Source organism: Myotis nattereri (assembly GCF_964212035.1).
Source record: "Myotis nattereri genome assembly, chromosome: 3".
Lineage (NCBI taxonomy): Eukaryota > Metazoa > Chordata > Mammalia > Chiroptera > Vespertilionidae > Myotis > Myotis nattereri.
The window spans coordinates 94097629-94115039 of record NC_138077.1 but is presented as its reverse complement, the minus strand read 5'-3'; the positions used below and the strand labels follow the sequence as shown (position 1 = coordinate 94115039).

At 40.8% G+C, this 17411-nt stretch overlaps 1 protein-coding gene and 1 pseudogene across 2 annotated transcripts in view; one reads left to right on the top strand and one right to left on the bottom strand.

Moving 5' to 3' along the window:
• The window catches only part of GBE1 (1,4-alpha-glucan branching enzyme 1), a 361817-nt gene that overhangs the window by 157915 nt on the left and 186491 nt on the right, over window positions 1–17411 (bottom strand). Inside the window, exons 6-7 of the mRNA XM_081087408.1 lie at window positions 7033–7123; window positions 4507–4716 (exon numbers count right to left, since the gene is read on the bottom strand). Coding sequence (XP_080943534.1) covers window positions 4507–4716; window positions 7033–7123 — 301 coding nt within the window. The remainder of the gene's footprint in view (window positions 1–4506; window positions 4717–7032; window positions 7124–17411) is intronic.
• On the top strand, window positions 8232–13994 carry LOC308516888 (protein Daple-like; annotated as a pseudogene). The gene is made up of 4 exons: window positions 8232–8369; window positions 9118–10934; window positions 11552–11722; window positions 11961–13994. The product of its transcript is annotated as a protein Daple-like (transcript).

Sequence of the window (17411 nt, the reverse complement as noted above, 5' to 3'; positions counted from 1 at the left end):
GACATCCACCAAGGGGTCCCAGATTGAAGAGGGTGCAGGCCAGGCTGTGGACATCCCCACCCCCACACCCCCACCTCCCATGCATGAATTTCATGCACCGAGCCTCTAGTATCATATATAATATGCTATTTTTTCAGAATATTAGCACCTATATTCATGATGGTTTATCCCAGGAATGCAATATTGGCTTAACATCCAAAACCAATACAGTTAATTAATTAATACAGTGAATTAATAAACTTAAAAAGAAACACCATAAAATAAGAATATTTCAGATTCAAATAGTTACTCCAAGAAGGGAAAGCCCCCAGGAATTTCCTTCTACATTCTAACTTGTGGAAAAAACAGCATGATTAAAAAGCCCCAAATATTACAGTGTCTGTACTAGTTGTATTTTATTCGATGTGGTTATGACACCAAAACAACTGGATTCACTTTTGTTTCTGAAAGGAACTCTAATAACTCAAGATAAGAGTAGGATATCTCCCTGCTTAAACCATATTATAAACCTATGACATATGATTATACTACTTTTGTAACCAGATGTAAAGGTCAGGGGAAAAATAAATATTATCATTACTATGTCTTTAAGATTCAATATCTTATCTTTAAAAGAAATACTCAACAAAGAAGTGGTATTCCTTTGAAGCTATAGTAATGATTAAGGCAAAATAATTATTTAAGCTCAATGAATCTGAAGTTGTCTTGTTATTTTATCAAGTGCATTTAATAGTGACAGATGCATATGCAAAAATGAATTTAAAACTGAGACTTCTAAATAATATCCATTATTTCTTACTCTAAAAACTTCTGGAACTTACGGGTGACAGATATGTCAGAAAGTTCTCTTTGCCAACTAAAGCAAGGACAACCCATCTCAGTTATGAACTGTCATTAGTAATTTAGCAGAGCTAGAAGGCAGTTCAGACGAGTAGACAGAAAATTAAAACATGGGCAGCTCCTGATTGGAAATTTATTCATAGCAGGTAATGATATAGCACAGTCAGGATCCCTGGCATTCCTCAGAGTGAGAGATTTAATTCTGAAAACTTTGATGATGGTTCTTGAATCAGAGATTATTAATGGTGACAGGTTGTGACATACAGATAGGATGAAATGAGCGTCAGCAACATATCTCTACAGCAGCTGATTCTACATAAGATCAATGTTTTTACAAACAGGGAATAGAATAATTTCAAAAATTATTACAAGTTTTCAAAAAAAGAGGCTTAGGTCTTAGGTAAACCACGTACCATTTTCATATCTACTCTTCGATGGAGTGTAATATTAATCAGCATATCTAAGGTAAGGGTAGGAAAATAACTCATTTTAAAATATGAAATATTTATTGTAGTTTCTGAATTCATCTGAATAAGGAACAAACCTAAAATTAGAGGCAAAGTAGCTATTCTATGGGAAGGGTCATAGTGAAGGCCTGGGTTTCCTTGTGTATATTCATATAGGGGATGTTCATTAAAGGCAGTTACATACAATTTATGTTACTTACATTTATAAAGAATAATAACTTTATGTTGGAGTTTGTGTGCTTTTTTATATTTTCTGATTATTGGCAATAGCATTATTTTTAAAAGAAAAATGTAGTTTTTAAAATTGCCTATTTCAGCCATAACTCTCTACCACAGAAATACAGGCAAGAAAAATCGTATTCCCACATAGACAGGTATTACAATCCATCTCTTTAGAATTTGTAAAGTGGCATATTCAGTGTGTGAGGCCAACTTGTTAGATATGGGAATTTTCAAACAGCCCTAAAATTACTTCATGTTCCTTCCATCGAAAGGAGGGTTCTGTGTCCCCTACCCCTTAAATCTGTAACTGACCAATAGTTTACAGCAGAAATAATGTGTCAATTTCCAGATCCAGATCTTAAGAAATGGCTGCCTGCATGTCTGTTTTTTGAAACTCTCACTCTTGTGAGATAACCAGGTAGCCAGTGGAGTGGGCTAAAACGGGAGGAACTGGGGCCCTTTTAACCCACACCCATGGCTGAGCTCCCAGCTGAAAGCCAGTGCCAAATGTCAGTCATGTGAGCGAAGCATCTTTGAAGTGAAGGCTCCACCCCCGAATGAAGTCACTCCATCAGACAAAACACGGAAAAGAGAGCTGTCCAGCTGAATTATGGCCAAATTGTCGATATAGAATCAAAATGAACAACTGCTATTGTCTCAAGTCACTAAATTTTGGTCTGGTTTGTTAAGCAGCAAAATATAACCAAAAGAGCAGAGTAGGATTTGAATCATGAATGGTCATTATAAAATGGCTTTCATATTATAGGAAAGCAATGCTACATTACATATGCTATAACCAATCAGAATAGAAGGGGGAAAATATAAAAAGCCTGATAAATGTCATCAGGCTAATATACATTTTGTCAATAAAGTTTTTAATACGTTGTACCTAATGTTGAGAAAATAATTCCAATAGTATGAGGAACTATTTTATATATTGAAGAATCTAAGTATGTGAGAAATCTGTTTAACTTTGGTGATATATATTGGCTTTGTAGGATTTTACCTATGTGTTTAATGATGGAATAACCAATAGTATAAACCTACATAGGAAACACTACTAAAATTTAGAAATTTTTGTTGTAAAATAGAACAATATCCAGAATAATACAAATTTATTGTTAAGAGGAACTAAGCCTATATGACAAAATAAAGTTAAAAAATAGTAAAAATAAATAATAATAGCTAAAACTGTAATATACATTATTACCAAAAGTAAGCACTTGAGAAAGATTAAAAGTTACTTTAATAACAAAAGAAAACATGGATTAAATAAAAAATGTTAACAAAGTCTTCATTGATGTAGTCGAAATTCTTAAAACAATTATGTGTAATCCCTTTCCTTTAGAAAGTTGATAACTTGAAATGGACTTAGAGTTTATGGTGCAGAAAATATGTTATAATAAATATTTTAATAAAATAAAGAATAATTTTACAACATAAAATATACCCACTTAATGTATTTCTTTTGAAAACACAGTTCTACAGAAAAATAATTGCTTTAGGATCAAATTTAACCATTTAGTGTATTTTTTTCATAAGGCACAGTTCTACAGGATAGAGTTAACTATTATTCACCCAAATATAAGACAGAGAATTAAATTAATTATACTTCCTATCCAAAATCAACATTTATAAGATTTATTCAATAATGTAATTAGTAGAGTTGTATCACAAAATTAGAACAGGTTTGGTCCTTCTCACTTGCTATAAATCCATACTATAAAAGGCAACACTCAAAGAAATGATCAAAATACCAAATACCTTTACAGAGGGAATTGTATTATTCTACCGCCTTCTTAAAATGAAAAAAACTGTGAGCCAAAATGATTAATTGATTTGTAGGAGAGTGAAGCTAGGCCTGGAACCCTGCCACCTGCTTTTGCCTCCTGTGTCTTTTCTCATACATTATTCTGCTTCAGCTGGCATGAGTGATTCCTATATGGCTATGAAACACACAATCATGTAGGATATTAAGAAAAGAGTGTAGCGAAACAATTTCGTCCATATAAAAGTCATCTAATTTGTACTGAAAAACTAGAATTCTTCATTTCATCAAATTTATTGCCGAAGCATTTTTCTACACTACTCATTTTCTAGTATATGAATGTTTGTGTAATATAAAACATCCAAAAATTCATTAAATGCTTTCCAAAACACTTATTAAAAAATTTAGTTGTACCTTCTTACTTTTATTATGTCTGCTAATGATTTTCATTATATTTTTCCATATGATAAATTGTGGAACAAGTTGAGAGTATTTTGGCTTTTTTAAAAACTTTTTGCAATATCATGCTAGTTAGATTTAATCACTTAAAATACCTATTTAGATGGTAAAAGAAATCAGAGATGCATTTAATTTTAACAAACTGTTTCAACACTATATCTTAACTTACTATCTTTAAGATGACTATAGAATAATACTTACCGTGCATAAGTAGAGTTGCTATTCAGAATAAATAAAATGTGTGGCTATATAGCTAAAACATTCGACACCATGCATGATATAGTATATTGCATACTAATAAATGTTAGTTCTTATAATTATTTAGCTGTAGTCAAAAACATGGTAATATTATTAAGATAGCAAAACATAAAGTAAGATTTTAAAAAATAACCTACTTAAAGCAATGTTTATTTATTTATTAATAGGAGACTTGCTATGGTTAATTCAACCTAATAAAGTGGTCTTTTTGATATTAAAAAAAATACTTCACATTAATCCTTTTTAAATGGGAATATAATCAATATATTTTAAATGGCAAAATATTTGTAAAACTAAAATTTAATGCCACTTACCTAGAATATATGTGTTATACAAAACAAGTCCAATTCTATAAGTACCTTAAACATTATTCATAAAATTATAAAAACTCATTTTAAGAAATTAAATATTAGTGAGGGTACAATGAATTTAATGAAATCCCATAAAATCAATTTTAAACTAAGAAAACATTTCAGTGTTACATGTACCTACCTGGAGTAGGCAAACAATCGACTATCCCAAAGATCATGATTCCCTCTAGGTCCAGAGTGAAAATAACAGGAATCTGTCCCATCAAACATATTCAATCCATCCTCTGAATTTTTTGAAGCATGGCTGTGTACCATATCTAAGAGGACTATAATACCCATCGAGTGAGCTGTGTCAACCAGTTCTTTTAGCTCTTCAGGAGTTCCATAACGGCTAAAGATAAAGAACACAGCAAAAACAAGATTGCATCATATTTAAAGCCAACAGCCAATCATTTACTATGAATCAATTGTTTTATCAGCATTGTACTACAGACTTTAGATGTGCAAATGCAGTATAATATTTGATACAAGTCAAAGTGGCTTAATATTTGTTAGTGAACAAAGGTGGTAAAGAAGTAGGGAGCAAGGCATATGAATAATTAACAAGAAGAATGCTCAGAGAGGAAGAGCAGTGGGAACAGACATGAGCGAGAGGCATTTGAAGAACAGAAAATTGGCGAGTGTAGCTGATGTGGAATGATCAAGAAAAAGATGAGATCAATCAACCAAAGGACTTGTATGCGTGAATATAAGCATAACCAATGGACACAGACACTAGAGGGGTGAGGGCATGTGCTGGGGTCGGGAGTGGCCGGGGAGAGGTCAATGGGAGGAAAAGGAGACATATGTACTACTATATGTAATACTTTAAATAATAAAGAATTAAAAAAAAAAAAGGGAGGGCCAAGACTCAAATCACATGGGGTCTTATGCACCAATATAAGACATTTGGATTTTATTCCGAAAGGGAATCATTAGTGGGTTCTGTGCAAAAGAGTGACATGATCTAACTTTTATTTTTAATGGTCACTCTGGCCACTGTGCAGAAAGTAGTTCATGTGTAAGGAGGGAGGGAAGTCTATGGAGATGTAGGAGGATAAGGAAAAATAGAGTGACCAGTTAAAGACCTATTGAAATAATACAGGTAAGAGAGAAAAGCAACTTGGACCAGAGTGACAGCAGCTGAAGAAGCCAGATGTGGGATCCATTTGGAGTTACAGGTGGCTAGGTTTTATGACAGTCAGAGGAACAAAAAAGAAGAGTCAAGTACATTGCAAAAGTTTTTGGCTTGAACAACTAGAAGATGGTGATATCATTTTATTGAACTAGGGAAGATGGAAGGAGGAGGAGGTTGGAAAATCAGGAAATTAATTTGGGGTATGTTAAGTATTAGATATGTATTAGATATCCCAATGTCAAATAGACACTGTTTGAAGGTCACAACAGAGGTCAGGGCTAAAGAGTTAAATTTGGGAGTTGGCATATAAAGTATACTTAAGCCATAAAAATGGATGGGACATAATGAGACCCCAAGGTGCTTCATATACATAGAGAAGAGCTGAGCACTGGGAGATCCAATCTTTACTGGTCAGAAAGAGCAAAGGAAATAAGAAAGAAACAACAAGAAAGGTGGGGAAAACAATAGGGGGTAAAATATACTGAAAACCAAGGAAAGAAAAAAGTTCCAAGAAAGTGGGAGCAACCAATTGTGCCAAATGCTGTTGACAGTACAAGTAAGTGAGGGCTTATCTTTTAGACATGACAGTATGGAGGCCATTAGTACCCTTGACAAGAGAAATTTCAGTGAGGAGGTGAAGAGGCTTCTTGGAATGAGTTTAAGCAAAAAGAGAAGTGGTAGGATTACTGAGAGTAAGTAAAGTTTACTTATTCAAGGAGAATTGCTCTAATGAAAAAGAACTAAGTTGAATATAGATGGGGTGTCTTCTATGTCTTAAATACTATCTACCTATTCCCATGTCACTCTTCCCCAAGTCAACTTTTAATCATGCTTTAGATCTCAGTTCTAACATCAGTTCATATCTAATATAATATGATCAGGCCTCTGATTCTATACTATTATAGTACCCTGTCGTTTTCGTATTTGCTTCTATTACAGGTAGAAATCCTAATATGTAGGATTATTGGATTCTGTCTATATGCCACCACAGTATAATCTCCAGGAGGCAGAGACAATGTTAGACTTGTTCAACTTGTGGTCATTCAGGTCAGCACCTCTTCAATGGTTTAGGACCCATTATGTCTTTCTGCCCAGAGCCACATTCCCTAGATTTCAGCCTGGGAAGAAGGACAGTCCTTTTGTACATAGTATATGTCCTACCAATGGACTCCTCAGGCACCTTCCTACATGAGTCAATCTTTTTCCATAAAAGGATGTGAGCTCTGGCTATAATGGCTTCCATAAGACATGATTTTCTGACTAAAGTTTGGGCTCCAAAATACATGAAAATTTCAACAGGTAACTGGATATCCTTTATTAGAATCATTCATGAAAAACAACAGTAAATCAAGGCCAATCTCTAAGGCTAGCTGAAACGAGTGTCAATGATATTAGTAAAAAACGCTAAGATTCTGTTGACTCTGTTGACCCCTAAAATAGTTTACAAAATGACATCATATAAAATGTAAAAATTCATTTTATTTTATTTTTGCTTAGAAAAGAATGGATATAATGTGTCTTTCATTTTACCTTGAAGCTGCAAAGAAGCTTGTGATTTGGTAACCAAAACTGGCATAATAAGCATGCTCCATGATCGCCATCAATTGAATGCAGTTGTATCCTATATAAGCAAAGATCAGATAGAGATTAAAAGCCACATTAAAAAACAATACAAGAATTCTTGTCTAAAGGCATTAAGTTTTACATATGATCATATATATATATATATATATATATATATATATATATATATATATGCCTAAGCGACTGTTTGACCATTACACCATTCAACCAGTAGCTATGACGTGCATTGACTTCCAGGAGGCAGACGGTCAACACACAGGCATGGAAACATGGAACAGACTGATGAATCTTAGAGGGAAGATGGGAAGGGGTGGGTGGGAAGACATTAGACAAAGATCTTATATGCATACTAGAGGCCAGGTGCACTAATCCGTGCACGGCTCCCTCAGCTGGCCTGCGGGAATCAGGCCAAAACTGGAAGTCCAATATCCCCCGAGGGGTCCCAGATTGCAGAGGGCGCAAGCCAGGCCAAGAGTCCCCATAAATGACCTAATCATTTTGAAAAGTTCTACTACTTTAATATATTTTGCTTTTCTGACCTTCTAACACAAATTGAACAGTTAGTTCTTGAAAGTTATACATACTCTAACCAGCTATTTCAAATGTCTTCATTTGAACAAGTAACAAATTATATGCAAATATACTCTTAATTTGGATTTAGAATATTAAAGATGGCAATCAGCATATGCTAAACTTCAGCTGCACTTGTAGTATTCATACTAAAGATTATGAATGCTAAATAAAAGTAACCAATTGCATGCCATATACTTTTTAATGTACCTTTTTCTTTATATTTCAGTTATTCTACCATGCAGCATAAGATATAGGAGCAAATCCATTTTTCCACAAGGTAGTTTTTACAGTCAGCATTAATTCTACTTTGCACTATTTTATGTATCTATAAAATTACTCTGAAGTTGCTTGTTGCACACATGTGCACACACACAATTGCATGCACACAAACACCTTCCTTTCTCTATCTAAAAATGCTGTGTGCACTAAATGAAGTGACTCAAGGAGGCACAGGACCACTGGAACCTTGGAACGCTGGTCTCACGCCCCGCCTTTGCCTCTGGGATGGGAGACATAGAGCCCCTTTGTGAAGAGCTGCAGGGGACACAGGGTGCAGAGTCCAAAGCAGCCCCATGGACATTACTGTCTTGGATGTTACTGTCTCAGAGTTTATAGAGTTGTTTCTGCAGAGCCCACTAGTGACTTGGATGCAAACTTTGGGCCCATTCAGAAGTGGCAACCGGGACAACCTATGTACATGGATTAGGTCAGTGGTCGGCAAACCACGCGAGCCACATGCGGCTCTTTGGTCCCTTGAGTGTGGCTCTTCCACAAAATGCCACGTGCGGGCACGCACATACAGTGCGATTGAAACTTCGTGGCCCATGCGCAGAAGTCAGGTTTTGGCCTGGGCGAGTCTACAGTGGGGCCTTGACTTACAAGTGTCCAACTAACAAGTTTTTCGAGATACGAGCCGTCTCTCGGCCGATTTTTTTGCTTTGAGTTGCGAGCTAAAATTCGGGTTACAAGCCAGCTTCAAATACCCCACCGCTAGTTGGCTCAGCGAACGTCACAGTGAACGCCACAACATCAGCCCAGCATCACGTGTCTCACTCGTTCACTGTTGATTTGACATACGAGTAATTTGAGTTACGAGCTCTGTCACGGAACAAATTAAACTCGTAAGTCAAGGCCCCACTGTATTTTGAAGAAGTGGCCGTAGAAGAAGTGGGGGGGTGTCAGTAGGTTGGGCAAGGGAGACGCGGCGCAGGTGGTCCGCGGATACGCAGCATGGGGGAGTGGCATTGAGGTACATACATTGTTTTGAGGTATGTACCTCAATCAGACTGAGAACGTTTTTAGCAAAGGCCAGCTTAGGAGTACCCTAATTAAGTTAATAACAATATTCCTACCTATATAGTTTAAGTTTAAAAAATTTGGCTCTCAAAAGAAATTTCAATCGTTGTACTGTTAATATTTGGCTCTGTTGACTAATGAGTTTGCCAACCACTGGATTAGGTGAATGGCATCTTTTTTAACCAAATCATGTTATAAATAGATCCCAGGCCTACAAATTAATGCATCACTAAGCAAATCAATAATGATGTGAATCTTCACATTCGCAACTTGATCATCTTGATGAGAAACATTAAGCCCTACTATCAGGAAGTTCTCCAGCAACTAATGGTAATGAACTTGCCCAATGTTTTTATGACTGGCAAAGACACCTTGTCCGGGAAGAATATGGAGGAAATTAAGAAGGTGCTACTGCTGGTGCTATACTATGCTGTCCAGATGAAGGAAAGAGGAGTTTATTGGAAGAATCAAACAGCTGTATATTGTGGCCCAACCTGGAACTGTGGTCTATATCCAAGAGGTTACCCACAACCAGAAGAACATGTTTAACCTGCAGTGATTGGAGGTCGTAGTCCTCTCAAGAAACATGGTGTTTCAGCTCAGGAGGCTCATAGATGAACAAAATGAACACATGGAGCTGATCATGGACCTCACCCAGTAGTGGTACTACCTCAAGGTGCAGCAGCCACCCAGTACCCTCAAGTCTTCCAGCTCCATGTCCACACCCAGCCCAACCGTCAGCCTCTCTGGCAAGGACAAGCAGCACTTGGCCATGGAGCTGGCGGACAAGGCCAGGCTGCACCATGTCAGGCAGGAGAAGACAGAGCAGCTTATGGATACCAGGAATGAGATAGATCAGCTGGTACTGGAGCTTCAGAAAGTCAAGCAGGAGAACATCAAGATGGCAGCTGATGCCCGATCTGCTTGTGTGTACTGTGATGAGCTGGACTCCCTGAGGGAAAAGGCAAATGATATGGAGAGGCTAGAGATGGAGCTGCAGTGCTGCAGGGTAAAGCTGCATGATCTGGAATTCTATAAGGATCGTATAGAGGAGCTAAGAGAAGATAATATAATTTTAATGGAAATCAAGTCCATGCATAAGGAACAGCTGACTGGTGCTCATGATAAAGTTTAAGAGCTGGAGAAAGAGAATCATCAGATGAAAGCTAAGCTTCACAGCTTGGAATTGGACTGGGACACAGAAAAGAAACATATCGAGCATGGAAGAGAACTTGATCCTTGAGATTGTACAGAAGCAGAACATGAATGAGTCCGCCCACCTGGGCTTAGAGCTGGAGCAGCTGTCAAATAATGCAGACCTGTTAGACACCTCAAGGAAGGCGTTTGTGTTGGAGCTGAACGAATGTACCTCCAGCCACATCCTGAATCTGGAGAAGGAGAACCAGAGCCTACAGAGCACCATCCAAAGGCTGCAGGATGTGTCTCTGGCCCTGGAGGAGAGCAGTTTCAAGTGTGGGGAGCTGGAGAAGCAGAACCAGCAGCTCAGCAAGATTGAAAAGTTGTAGACCCGGCTAGAGAGAGAAAAGCAGAGCAACTAGAATATGGAGACCTTCAGTGAGGAGCTGATCGAAGAGAAAGAACAGCTGCAGAGTGACATGAAGACCCCAAAGGCTAACGAAGCCAAGTAGATCAAGGATCTTAAACAATAAAAAGATCATCTCAACCAAGCGGTGTGGTCACTGCGGGGGAAGTCACAGGTCAGTAGTGAGGCCCACATGAAAGACATCGAGAAGCAGAACAAAGTCCTCCATCACACAGCGATGGAGCCCGTCAGCAAACTCAGCAGGCTGGAGTTCAAAGGACAGCAGCCACACCAGGACCTGGAGCAGGTGACGAAGAAGGTGGAGCAGGTGAAGGAGCTGGGTAAGGAGCTGCACCAGCTAGAGAAGAAGAACAAGAATCTGAACAAGAAGGTCACCTCCCTGCCAACAGCCACCAAGAAGGTCGACACCCTACAGCAAGCATGTCAAACTCGCAGCCCACAGGCTGCATGGAGCCCACAACAAATATTTTTGGAGCCCAGCCAATATAACGGTATGTAAGAAACATTTTAATAAAAATTTTGTAACTTAATTTTTACAATATCCTGTTATACATAATTACTAATAAAAAACTACAATGTTCGCTAATGAGTGATTACTATAATCGTGTTGCATCCATCTCCCTTCCATGCCTTATCGCAGGCACACCATTCCTCTCCACTAATACTAGCAGAGAATATTTTAGCAGCCGATTGACACGTCATTAGTCTTGTACTGACTTGTTTGGTGTGCACAACAGGAAATATTCAGCTTTCAGAGAACAAGAAAAATAGGTTTATTTGTGTTACGCTTATTAATTGGTGCAGTTATTCAGTGTCTGGTAAGTCAAAAAATATTAATTTATTAAAATGTTCTATTATTTTATGTTAAGGATTACTCATTTATTTCAGCACTTTGTATTCAGCATGTCTCTATCGAAATAAACCTACGTTTCTATGAAAATTGAAGCTTTTGGTTTTTTGAGGCCGACATAAACATAAACCTTGTTTATTTGGCTCATGTTAGCCTTTGAGTTTGACATGCTTGCCATACAGCGTGAGAGCCAGGGCCTGACACTGGAGATCCAGAGGCTGCAGAAGTCTCCGGACATCCTGCAGAATGTGTCGGTCCAGCCTGAGGGGCTGGAGCAGAAAAACAAGCGGCTGGATAAGGAAAACCTGAAGCTGTGCAGGATAGTGGTGACCATGAGCTTTACGGGTGACAAGATGGCTCAAATTGCCGGAACCAGTTTGGCTCAGTGGATAGAGCGTCGGCCTGCGGACTGAAGGGTCCCGGGTTCGATTCCGGTCAAGGGCATGTACCTGGGTTGCGGGCACATCCCCAGTGGGAGACGTGCAGGAGGCAGCTGATCGATGTTTCTCTCTCATCGATGTTTCTAACTCTCTCTCTCTACCTTTCTCTCTCTGTAAAAAATCAATAAAATATATTAAAAAAAAAAAAAAGATGGCTCAAATCAAGAGGGAGAACCAGGAGCTTGAGCGGGAGAAGGAGCTGAGGAAAAAGGTGAAGCTGCTGAAGGCCATGAGCAAAAAGTAGAAGCACCTGGAGCTCAGCTACCAGAGCATGAGCACCGAGAGCCTGTAGCTGCAGCAGACCCTGGAAAGCATCAGCCAGAAGTCACAGGCTGTAGCGTGGGCTTGGAAAGCTAGAGGTGAAAAACCAGGCCCTGCAGCCAGACCTGGAAGCCCAGCAGCTCTCCAGTGAGCAGCTGGAGAGGTTCAAGAAGGCCCTGGAGCAGGAGGTGGCCTAGCTGGAGAAAGATAAGAAGCTGCTGGAGAAGGAGGTGAAGTGACTATGGGAGCAGGTGGAACTTAAGGACGCCATTTTAGATGACAGCACCACTAATCTGCCTGCCACCCAGAAGAGCCGTGTTCTGGCAAAGGAGCTGGCCCACTGCAGGGACGCAGCCACCAAGCTGAAGGAGCTCAAGAAGGACAACTGGGACCTCACCAAGCAAGGCACCATGCACCCAAGGACGCTGAAACCCCTTAGAGAGGACCTGGTGCTGGAGAAGCTAAAGAGCCAGCAGCTGGAGAAGGTCAGGCTCCACAAGGAGCCGCTGCTGCAGGATGATATCAGCAACAGAAACACAAAATACAAGATTTTGGAGGGCAGGAATGAATCAGCATTAAAATCAACACTAGCCATGAAAGAAGAGAAGATTGTGTTCTTAGAAGCGCAGATGGAAGAGAAAGCCAGCCTTAACCACCAGCTATATACAGAAGACGCTGCAGGTGCTGAAGATGTGTGAGCTCCTCAGGCAGAATCAGGAGGGAAGCACCTGAAGAACTCTCTGAAACACCCTAAGGGACCTTGGTCGCTGCTCACCAGGGAAAGGAGAGCTGGGGGCGGAGCCATGAGGAAGCCACCATGGAGCTGCTCCTGGTGTAGGATGGGTCATCGAGCTGAAACAGAACAATGCACCTCTGCAGGCTGAGACACAGCTGGTCAAGGATCAGCTGCAGCACTGGCAGACCCAGAACGTGGCCTTCAGCAGTCACAGCCTGGCACTGCAGAAGCAGTGTGCTTTCCTGCAGGAGCACAACGCCACGCTGCAGACCCAGACCGCCAAGCTGCAGGTGGGAAATTCCACTCTGAACTCCCAGAGCACCTCATTCTCCAGACAGTACACTGCTGCAGAACCAGCAGGCGACCAAAGAGAGCAAGCATGAGAAGCTGCAGAAACACCAGGAAAGCTGCCTGAAGACACTTCATCAGAACCTGGAGCTGGAGCACAAAGCACTCGGGAGAGCTAGACAAGGTCAAGTTCCCACACCAGCAGTGAAGGGGGAATATGAGTTGCATGCCCACAACCAGGAGCTGAAAACCTCACTTGAACAACTTTCAGCTGGAGCTGAACTGCTGGCAGGCCCACATGGGTGAGCTGAAGGAATAGCACCAGTGTATAGACATCTCGCTGACCAAGCTGCAACCACTGCAAGGTGCTCTCCCATCTCAAGGGGAACTTGGAGGAAGAAAATCACCTCATGAGCCAGATCCAGCTGTTCAACAGCAGAACCAGATGCTTCTAGAGAAGAACATGGAGAGTAAGGAGCAGTACCATGAGGAGGAGAAGCAGTATGAAGACAAATTAAATGACTTATGGAGACATAAGGAAAAACTGGAAGAAAAAAACATGGATCAGTAAAAGTTCTATGATCCTGCTCAAAAAAGAAAAACCACTGGACTGGAGCCAAAAACATCAAACCAAAGAAAGAGATCTCCATAGAACTACTGAAGTCAACCATAGACAGCCCTCCCTGGCCACAGGAGTCCTCAGACCCAGGCCTGCCTACTATTTCTCAGCCTCTTAAATTGCAGGCAGAGCCCCTCACGAGACACCCACAACGGACCCATGGGAAAAGCAACCCAGTGCAAAAAAGAGTGTCTTTTGGAGAAGCAAAATCAAGGACAAAAACAAATCTCCAACGGCCCACCTGGCTTCATCTAAAAACCTGCAGTCTAGTCTTCCTCTGACATGCCATCCCCTCCTAAGGAGCGTCTCCCTTTTTCAGAAATTGGAGATTTCTGATCCTTTCCCTTTATGAGTGTCTTCATCATGTACCCTCCTTCATTTCTGAAATTCAAACAAAAAACAGTACCTAAATGCTGGATGACCCAGAGTGGACCCCTCCTCCTGACCACAATTCCAAGCCAAGCTTAAAGTAGCCAACATGGATTCTGATTTCAAAAGAGAAGATGAGTTGTCACACCCTCTGGACCTACTCCAGAACAGCACAGTTTTAGGAGAGCCTCGGGGAATCCAGGCACAGGTCCTTAGGCCAGGATGTCTGTTCTAAGTAAATCCCCTGGCCATGTGCAGGCCCCTCTCTTGTGCACCTGCAGGTTTAGATCATGCCTGTGTGTAATGCTGAACTGGTCAGTTGTCACTATCCTTCCTAAAAGGTAAGGCCTATCAAGTGAGATTTTTTAAAAAAATTTATTTTTGAGGAGAAACCCAGATGGCGGCATAGGTAAACACTGGAAATTGCTGCCTCCCACAACAAATTCAAAAATACAACTAAAAGACAAAACAGACATCATCCAGAACTACAGGAAGGCTGGCTGAGTGGAAATTCTACAACTAGAAGGAAAGAGAAAAGCACACTGAAACTCAGAGGAGCTGCGGAGGTGGAGTAGAGGTACGGAGGTGCACGCAGCAAGGGCTGGTGACTGAGGATGAGGCTGTCTTTTTGAATCAGGAGGGAGTCACAAGCCCCCGAATGCTCTGAACTCCAGTTTCAGGAAGTCTCTGGGGACCCGGACTCATGCAGAGAGAGACTGGACGGTCTGGCAGCGGGAAGAAGTCGGAACTCGAGGGTGGCTTTCTCTCGGAGGTACCTGCAGCGATTACCCGGACACTGAGACTCGGGGCCACTTAGGGCAGGGCTGAGGATCAGCCATAGCTGCTTGCTCCACCCTGTTGATCCCCTGAGGCCCCGCCCCACCCAAGCTGCGGCAGAGGCTTTTGCATATGAATGCCCTGGCCCTTTGCAACCTGAAAATTACCTAACAAACTGCAGCTGGGCCAGACAGACCCAGAACATCCAAAAGAAAGCCCAAGGCCCCACAGCAGCTTGCATTGCTTCACAGCTGGGCTGCATTTGGGCACCTCCAAACCCCAAACAAGGAAGGGGAATCTGCAGATCTCTTCGTAGCTCCTGCTGGGTAGCCTTAGGCAGAGGATAGATTAGCACCTCCTTAGATCCAAGAGCCAGTGTACCCAGTGGTCAGAGTGGGACCATCCAATTACAACTCCTCAGATCCATAAGGGACACACTCAGGGGGCAGACTCAGTGAGCACCAAAGCCCTACTGAAGCAAGTCTTGCCCCAGAAGGGTGTCTTCAGCACAGAAGTTCTCCCACTGTAGACACAGCTGATCCTCACAGCCAATTGACCTGGAGGTCAATTCTTCCCAGTGATACCTACAACAACCAAGGCTTAACTACAACAAGATTGTGCACAAAGCCCACAAGGGGTTGCACCAAAAGTGTCCACCTCAGGTAATTGGGGAGGCTGAGCCACTGGGCCCTATAGGACACCTAGAACACAAAGCCACTCTACCAACACAGGAAAGCATAAAAAATGTGGAGACAAAGAAACAGGTCACAAATAACAGAAATGGAGGAAAGCAAACTACTGGATATAGAGTTCAAAACCACACTTTTAAGGTTTTTCAAGAACTTTCTAGAAACTGCAGATAAATTTAGTAAGACCCTCAAAAAGTCTGGTGAGACTGCCAATAAATGTAGTGAGACCCTCAAAAAATCTAGTGAGACCCTCGAGGTTATGAAAAAGGACCACCTAGAGATTAAGCATACACTGACTGAAATAAAGGATATTATGCAGACTAGAGGATCGCAAGAATCAAGTCAAAGATTTGAAATACGAAGAAGCAAAAAACACCCAACCAGAAAAGCAAAATGAAAAAAGAATCCAAAAATACGAAGATAGCATAAGGAGCCTCTGGGACAGTATCAAGTGCACCAACATTCGAATTATAGGGGTGCCAGAAGAAGAGAGAGGGCAAGATATTGAAAACCTATTTGAAGAAATAATGACAGAAAACTTCCCCTACCTGGTCAAAGAAATAGACTTACAAGTCCAGGAAGTGCAGAGAACCCCAAACAAAAGGAATCCAAAGAGGACCACACCAAGACACATCATAATTAAAATGCCAAGAGCAAAAGACAAAGAAAGAATCTTAAAAGCAGCAAGAGAAAGACAGTCAGTTACCTACAAGGGAGTACCCATATGACTGTCAGCTGATTTCTCAACAGAAACTTTGCAGGCCAGAAGGGAGTGGCAAGAAATATTCAAAGTGATGAATGCCAAGAACCTACAACCAAGATTACTTTATCCAGCAAAGCTATCATTCAGAATTGAATGTCAGATAAAGAGCTTCACAGATAAGGAAAAGCTAAAGGAGTTCATGACCACCAAACCAGTATTATATGAAATGCTGAAAGGTATTCTTTAAGAAGAGGAAGAAGAAGAAGGTAAAGATACAAATTATGAACAATACACATCTATCAATAAGTGAATCTAAAAATCAAGTGAATAAATAATCTGATGAACAGAATAAACTGGTGATTATAATAGAATCAGGGGCATAGAAAGATAGTGGACTGACTATTCTTGGGGGGGGGAGGGGTGTAGGGGATGCGGGAAGAGACTGAACAATAATAGTGCACCTATGGATGAGGACAGTGGCGGGGGGTGAGGGCGGAGGGCGGGGGGGGGGGGGAAACTGGGTGGAGGGGAGCTATGGGGGGGAAAAAGAGGAACAACTGTAATAATTTGAATAAAGATTTAATTTAAAAAAATCAATAACCTTCTAAATAACCCAGGAAAAAAAAATTATTTTTAAGCAACTAAATTTAAAATTGCTGGCTCTGCAGATGTGTCCTATGCTTTGAGGGATTTATTACTCCACTCAAGCATTTAGTATAATTGCATTGATGTTGTCAAGCCCCGATTCAGCCTAGAGTGGTGTTGTATGACCGTGTTGAGTTTCTCTGACTTCTTGGTTGCTGATGTGAGAGCAGCAGTGGACCAACAGAACATCAGCACACAGTCACGGCCAGGGGTGGGAACGCTGGTCCACAGGGGCCTTTAGCTACTGCAGTGTTTTCTATCTTCAGCAATCCTTATACCAGCTCCATGATTTTTTGGCATATCTTTATCACCTGTGTGATTACTTACATGTTTTCCCTTTAACTCAGTGGTTCTCAACCTTGGCTGCACATTAGAATCACCTGGGAATCTTTAAAATCCTGATTTCTGGGCCTCAACCTCTGGAAATTCTGTTTCTTTGTTATGGGGTGGGGCCACAACATTACTAACAAAGAAACAATTTCTGGAGGATGAGGCCCAGAAATTAGGATTTTAAA